The sequence below is a fragment of the Leguminivora glycinivorella genome, chromosome 19 (assembly GCF_023078275.1).
Source record: "Leguminivora glycinivorella isolate SPB_JAAS2020 chromosome 19, LegGlyc_1.1, whole genome shotgun sequence".
Classification (NCBI taxonomy): domain Eukaryota; kingdom Metazoa; phylum Arthropoda; class Insecta; order Lepidoptera; family Tortricidae; genus Leguminivora; species Leguminivora glycinivorella.
The window spans coordinates 18,244,885-18,252,734 of record NC_062989.1 but is presented as its reverse complement, the minus strand read 5'-3'; the positions used below and the strand labels follow the sequence as shown (position 1 = coordinate 18,252,734).

General features: G+C 45.3%; 1 protein-coding gene across 1 annotated transcript; it reads left to right on the top strand.

Moving 5' to 3' along the window:
• Positions 1 to 5,088: 5,088 nt before the first annotated feature.
• Positions 5,089 to 6,656, top strand: LOC125236803. The gene has a single exon (XM_048143731.1). It carries the CDS (start codon positions 5,089 to 5,091, stop codon positions 6,628 to 6,630), a length of 1,542 nt encoding a protein of 513 aa, XP_047999688.1. The 3' UTR covers positions 6,631 to 6,656.
• The last annotated feature ends 1,194 nt before the right edge of the window (positions 6,657 to 7,850 follow it).

Below are 7,850 nucleotides of genomic sequence, written 5' to 3'. Positions count from 1 at the left end.
CGCTTCTGAACCAGATCGAAGCTTGTCTTAACTCGAGACCCTTATCACCGCTGAGCGATCATCCTGATGACCTAGAGCCGTTGACACCCTCACACTTTCTTGTCGGAGAACCATTAGTCACAATACCAGAGAGAGATTTGACTCAACATAAAGCAAATTCCCTATCGAGATGGCAAAATATGCAAAGAATGTTACAGATATTTTGGCGAAAATGGCAAACAGAATTTCTTACAAGATTACAAGAGAGACCTAAGTGGAAAATTAGACAACAAGAGTTCAACGTCGGAGATTTAGTGTTAATCAAAGACTATAGATTACCTCCTAGTAAATGGCTACTAGGTAGAGTGTTACTGAAACATCCTGGAAAAGATAATGTTACGCGAGTCTACGACGTCCGCACAGCAACTGGAGTGTTAACTAGATCGATTTCGAAGCTGTGCCCACTACCAGATGTTGGAAGAAAGGATTCTGCTGTTCTTCAGGCGGGAGAATGTCGTGGCCAGCAAGAAGATTGACCATCGAGAATCGATATAGCTGTCACATTTTTGAATTGCTGTCAACTGAAGCTTACATTATGAAGACAGAAGTCTAGATTTTTATTTTTGCAATATATTTCAATGAATTAACATGTATACGTTTTAACTAAGATTCTTATCAATAAATAAGAGTTATTGCATTACGGCGTCTCAGTTCTTATATTCACATATAAAGTAGATGAGTTTACAGGGACAAAGGATTAATTTCCATAGAAAATTTGAATTTCGCGCCCTTTCTTAGTGGCAAGATTTGATTGACCGTGCATAGCCACATTTATTTATTTAATCTTTATTGTACACAAAGAAAGAAAAACTTATAGTACAAAAGGCGGACTTAATGCCAGACAGCGTTCTCTACCAGTCAACCTTTAGGCAAAGCAGAGATATTGTGACATTCTCATTTAAAACTTGGCCGCCAGCTCTGGCTGGCCGCGCCCGCGCCTTTGTCAACTTATTACCCCTGCCCACCGAGCGCGTGACTAATGTGACAATGATCTTCCTGCTGCCAAACATTATTTTAATGGACGATGTAGGTACACTTATGTACCACCAAATGTGGCAAGTGGCATGTACCGTCACGTCAGCATAACGCCGTCTAGCAAACACTGCAGTCATTGACGCTTTGGATGCTTATTGAGGCGAAGGAGCCGGTTGCATATCGTTCGCCACGGAGCGACAACGACTGTTACTTGTAGACAGCAGCAACGCATATGCGCATGCGTTCTTAATAACACTGTCTAACTAACTACGAGTACATAAATAGTCGTAACTCAGGTTATTGTGACCAATTTACTGACTGCCTCTTCGGTGTTGTCGCTGACTGTACTTATGTGGCTTACATTGTATTATACCATAGACCTTATAGACTAACTAAACTACTTAAGTTCCTAAAGATAATAATTGCATTGTGATATTATTATCCCATACAACCATTTCAGTCGCAAAATCTTCAAATCAGTAACTAACTGTCAAATGTGACATAACGCGTGGTAACGGCGTGCAAACAATGCGACCGTATTGATACAATAACAAAATGTAGTCGTCGTGTGCACTCGTTACGGTAACAAAATGTGTACGAATTTGTGGCTGTCAATGTCACTGTCAGAATGACTTTTAACGACACTTTATTAGTCGACGTTTGCACACATAACGGTAACAACATGTGGACGAATTTGTGGCTGTCATTGTCACTGTCAGAACGGTTTCTGACAGTGACATTGACAGAATTTGTACACACATGTGTAGGTCTGATTACCGAACTGCTCCTAAACCACTGTATCCGCAAATGACAATCTGAAATACGAAGGTTTCTCAAACTGTCTTGTGAAGTTGTGGACTGGTTGCTTTGAATCATTTAAATATGAGCGAATTAAATACATAATAATAAACGACGACGACCATTTAAGCACTCTTCGACATTTTATAGAAATCTGGGAAAGTTAAGAAAAGTGCAGAATGATAATACAAATAGATAAGCACTTTATAGTTACTTAATGTATTAAATATATAATTTTTAATTCTTATTGATAAAAATGAAGTGTAGTGTTGCTTTACACAATAAAAGTAGGAATCAAATGAAATAGAGTATTTACTGTGATATTAATAGAGTTTCTGTTGCGCAATGATAGTTTTTTTCAGTACAGATGCTGCTTTTTTTAACGCAGTAGTGCGAGCAAATCAAGCAATGATTCATTTATTGTCTGGTCGAAACTCTTAGCTTAGATTTAGGTACTGAAAATCGTCGTACGATAAACGTGCGAAAAGGACATTCACAACTCGTGTCGATTTAAAACACTCCCTTCGTTCGTGTATTAATTTATTGCTACTCGTATCGATTTTCCTCTTTTCCGCACTCGTATCTACAAGTATTTTGTTTGGGTTACAAAAAAAACACATTATTTACTCTACTACGTTTTATTTATGTCTCTTTAACATTACAAATTTGTAGACACTTATCTATACAAAAATCTTGACAAAAGAAGTACAGATCGCTGAAATGAATGTTGATAGTAATATTAATGAAGACTACTTCAACAAGTGTCAATTGTGAAATGCCGCACAATACTAGTTGCTCTATAGAAGACCATAATAATATGATCCCCGATCCTTTACAACCCAGCAGCTCGGTACGCACGTTACAATTTTTTTTTTAATCTTCTTTAGTGAGGGCAACTGAGTACGACGGCATATTTAATTGTTTATAAAGTTTGAGGATACCTGAAAAAAATGAATACAAGAAGCCATTCTGCTTTCGGTCACGCGTGTACGCTGCGACCATTTTGCGACCGTTTGTTGACCGTTTGGTGACCGTTTGGCGACTGTTTTTTACATGGAATATTACCGTCTTAATCCATATTTTAACAACTTTATTGGTTTTCTAGGCATTATTTTTATTATTTCAGTATAGTATATGCACCAGAGCACTAAAACTTCACCAATCAATATACATAACACGCAAACACCGAGTAGTCAATAATATTATTACTGGTTAAACTGAGGTAAATTGATGGCGCGTTGATAAATTTAGACTTATTTTATGAAATCACTCGAGCAATTTAATTGGCCATGGTAATTAGCCCACATTATATTACAAATGCAAACAATATTTATCTTTAACAAATTCTTACGCCATTACATTTTAATGTCAAATGATTTTATTTCTTTTTTACTTTGACGTCTCTGACAGTCGCCATTTGAAAAGAATGAAATGAACGAATGATTTTGGGAAAGTAGTCGCCAAACGGTAACAATGTGTGCACGCGTAGTGCACACTTCTGTCACTTCTGTGACCATTTGTGCCTGTTACCAATCGTCCCCATTTGGGTCGCCGCGACTAAACGTCGACCGTACTGCGACTAAGCATTGAGACCCGAAGACCTGTGTGTACACAAAATAGGAGGATTTGCGTAGGAACGGCGACCGATTATGGTTATATGGGATACCTCTAGTAACTACGTTTATTATGTAACGCCTACAGATCCACAATCGGTTAAATATTGTGTGGACTGAAAAATCAATCTAAGTTCCTACCTACCACGGCCACGAGGCACCAGGTATCATGACATGATTATATTTAGTCTACGTGGACCCACTATAATAGTTTATTGGTTAATCGGCCATCCATGTGCCGTGTCTCCGGCGAGCGCCTGCGCGTGCGCGGCGGCAGTGCAGTCGGGTGACGATGTGCGAGGCGAGGGCGGACGAGACAGGAGCTCGACGCATTGTTTCAAGGATAGTCTTATGGTATAGGAGGCTAACAAGCAGAGGGACCGCTCGAAGGTAAGCGAATAGCGCCGCCCGGCGTCGCCATCTCAGGATATTTGACAGTCGCTATTCGCTGATAGAAAAAATCGTTAGCAAACCGGACCAATCACAAATAAGGTCTACTTACTTTGCCCTCTGGGTTGGAAGGTCAGATGGCAGTCGCTATCGTAACAACTAGGTAAATAGTGTCTACACGCGGCCCCCAGGCTCGTGGCAAAATGCCGGGATAACAAGAGCAAGAAGAATAGAAAGACGATGTTTACCATGTCCGTTATCTCCGGCCTCTACATGCATGGCACAAACCTTGCACAATCTTCAAAAACATCTCATTAATATGATTTTGGCGATTAATTGTGCGCATGAAGAATAGAGATGAGATTATTTCTACCGATTCCTACATTTCATAGTCGTGTTGTGCGTTTGTTGCATGTTTGTTGATGGTTTTGCTGTCACGTCCGAATGACGGACGGACTTGACATTTTTGTTCGTTATAAACTCCATATTATAAACTCTTGCACGTTTTAATAATGCTTGACAGTTTACACGTCTCCGTATCCTAGATATTAGCACGTAACGTAACATACCAATGTACTTTACTATCAGATCAATATGTACTTATTTGTGTATGACATGATGTTATTGGTGCTTTTATGATGTGACGCAACTCGTCTGAAAAGCATCAAAACCCTGAAAAACTTACTACGCTCCCGACATCTCGAGTACTCAGGGAGTGCGGTGCGCGGTGCGACACCCAGACTTCCGCACACTACGAGTGTATGAGCTCCGAACTGCGTCGCCTGCTGCTCAGCTACGGAACTCCACTTCGGTAAGAAAAAGACAGTTTTTTAAGTCCAACGTCGATGCTACGCCGGGCCTAGCCCTAAGAAGATTATATCCTCAAATTGCTTGCATGTAATCTTGTTATATTGGTGAACAATAAAGAATATTTGTATTGTATTGTATTGTATTGCTCCATGGGCAGTGGTATTCAAGCCCGGATCACTGTTGTGAGGAGACGTGTGAATTACGTACAAAGACAACTGTACGTAATTAACGTCAGGTTTATAGCTATTATAAAGCCTCCAAGTATCGACAATAAATTAAATAGTGGATACCAAGTGGATACTTGACCAAACCCTAGCTGCATCGAAACTATTGCATTGATAGAAGAAATAAATGAGGAGTTAATATTAAATGTCTGTATCCACTTTGCTCTGTAAATAATAGATTGTAATTTTTATTATGATGATTGTGTGGTGCCCTACAGGTGATGAGCCGGGCGGGCGGGATGGGGCGGCGGCTGGCGCGGGGGTGGTGCGGCGCGCGCGCGCTGCTGCTGCTGCTGCTGCTGTGGGGCACGCTGGCCGCGCGCTGGTCGCGCTGGCCGCCCTCCCCCGCTCCGCCGCCAGCCGGGCCCCCTCACCCCGACCGAGACCGGCAGTTCACGTCCCTCCCTTTCGCCTACCTAGAGAGGCACAGTAATTCAACAAATAAATTCTACAAGAGGAAAGGCTGCGCGCCGTTGCCTTCCATGTTCGAACTCGAGTTCTGCAACGTTTACTGGCAGACCCTGCGTTCGAGCCTAGGCGTGTTCCACCTGTACGGCGCCTACCTCGATATCCGCGAGGCGTCCGCGATCGGCCCCGCGGTGCGGCTGCTGGTGGTGCACGACCGCCTGCCGCCGCCGCCGCTGCGCGCGCACTGCCAGCTGTGGTTCGAGGAGCGGCCCGCGCCCGCGGTGGTGCGCGTGCTCGACTACACGTACATGTGGGTGCCCGGGTGGGGCAACTACAGGGAGGGCGTGCTGCAGCCGTACCTGCTGGCGTGCGCGCTGCCGGCGGACGTGCGTGCGCTGCGCCCCGCCGCCGTCTCGCTGGTGGAGAAGCCGTGCGACCGCGCCACCAACTGCCTGCGCGTGCACTTCGACGAGCCGCCCGACCGCGCGCAGAAGGAGTTCGCCGTCTGCGTCAAGGGGCTCGACTTCCAGCACGAGGACCTGTCCGTGCGCCTCGTGGAGTGGATCGAGCTCCTGCGGCTGCTCGGCGCCGACAAGGTGTTCTTCTACGAGCTCCAGGTGCACCCCAACATCAGCAAGGTGCTCGCCTACTACCGCGCGCGCGGCCTCGTCGAGAGCACGCCCATCACGCTGCCGGGCAGGCAGCCCAACCTGCCGGGCCTGCGGCACGTGTATATGAAGAAGAGGATCACTATGAAGCGGCAGATGGAGCTAGTGCCGTATAATGACTGTCTCTACAGGAACATGTACCGGTACCGCTGGATAACGTTGTTGGACGTCGACGAAGTGATCGTACCGAGGGAAGATCTCAACTGGAGCTCGCTTCTGAAACGACAGCCGCCGAGCACCTCCTACTTCGCGCGGAATGTATACTATTTAGAGGAGCCGGGCGGGCTGGAGCTGCGCGCGCCGCGCTACATGCACATGCTGCAGCGCGTGCACCGCGCGCGCCGCCTCTCCTCGCGGGGATGCAACGTGAAGGCCTTCCACAAGACGGCGCGCGTGCTGGCGCTGCACAACCACTACCCGCTGGCGTGCGTCGACGGGCGCTGCAGCGTGCGCGACCTGCGCAGCGAGCAGGCGCTGCTGCACCACTACAGCGCGCAGTACTCGCGCAAGCAGCGCTGGGCGAGCGCCGACACGCGCGCGGCGCCGGTGCGCGACGCGGCGCTGTGGCGCTGGGCGCGGCGACTGGTGCCGCGCGTGCGCCGCGCGCTGGCCGCGCTGGCGCTGCTGCCCGAAGACGAACCCCAGCACGAACCCACCGCCAACACCACTACCTCCACATTACATATTGTTGTGCTAGCGCGGTAGTTTAGGGGCCACTATCACCTACCGTGCTCTATAAGTGGTGAGAATTTCAGGATTTGATCTAGCTGTTTCTGTAATTACGCATTCGCTGTAGAATTCGCATACTCGTATTGTACATATACGTAGTAACAGATGGTATGTAACAGTCACTCTTGCAACAGTTGCAACCGATTGAATTAAACAAAAAATTTTGCACCATTTTTCTGTTTTCTTTCGCCTGCCTTGTAGTGTGGAACACACTTACCGCCTCGACAGTAAATAAAGCTAGTCTTTGTTTGAGTTGAGTAGTATTTGGTAGTATCGTATAGGATCCTACCGACTGCGCCATGTCAAGGTATAATAATTATTCGACATAGTACCTATACCACATCTCGGACACTGGCGATCAAATATATGAAAGAGGCGCGTTCCTAGCACACAGTCTAAGCTCGTGTAGGTGAACGCGTACCATGCTTGTATGAGTGACATATGACAGGTAGACTGTTCGCGGTTTTGACAGGCGGTAACTGTGAGGTAACCGAGAGGGGGTGGGCGGTAGGGTGTGCAAACCGGTTAACCGGTTAACCGAAAAACCGGTTAACCGAGACTTTTTGGCCTCCGTTAAAAACCGGTTTTTATAGTCACTAACCGGTTAATAACCGAAACTGTATTTATTTCTCAAAATTTGGAAAATTAGGCATTAAAAGGTTCAAAAATACGTAATTATTTAATGTTTTGTAATAATAAAGATTTATTCATTACTTTTCATTGACAACATTATTATCTGTAATGATTTTATTTTAAAAATTAGTCCCGAGTCTACTCAATTATAGATTTTATACAATGCAGTAGAGTCCGGTTAGTATATTACGACTCCGCATAGACCTAACGTCCAACCTCTTACAACGACATAAGCACAGGTATTTATTTGGTTTTCGTATGTGATCGTATGAAAGTACATCCGTTTATTACGACTCCGATTTTAACGACCAGCCACTTTTTACGACACATTTTACACAGAATCCGTCCGTCAAGTCCGGTTGCAACGACGAGCGACAACGTTTTTAGTTTTACTAGTAAATTGAGGAAACAAAGCTTCCACCCGAGCACGGCCCCCGGTCTTGCCTACAACAAGTAGCAAGATTACATTGTGGCCACGTAACTTTTTGGAGTATTGCTTTTAAAATTTTAACAATTTGTTCGCCTCGGGTCTAATCTTATAAGCTAAATAGAACCCAATTTGT

Coding starts and splice junctions, on each gene's coding strand:
- LOC125236803 (XM_048143731.1), top strand. CDS start 5,089: ATGGGGCGGCGGCTGGCGCGGGGGTGGTGCGGCGCGCGCGCGCTGCTG.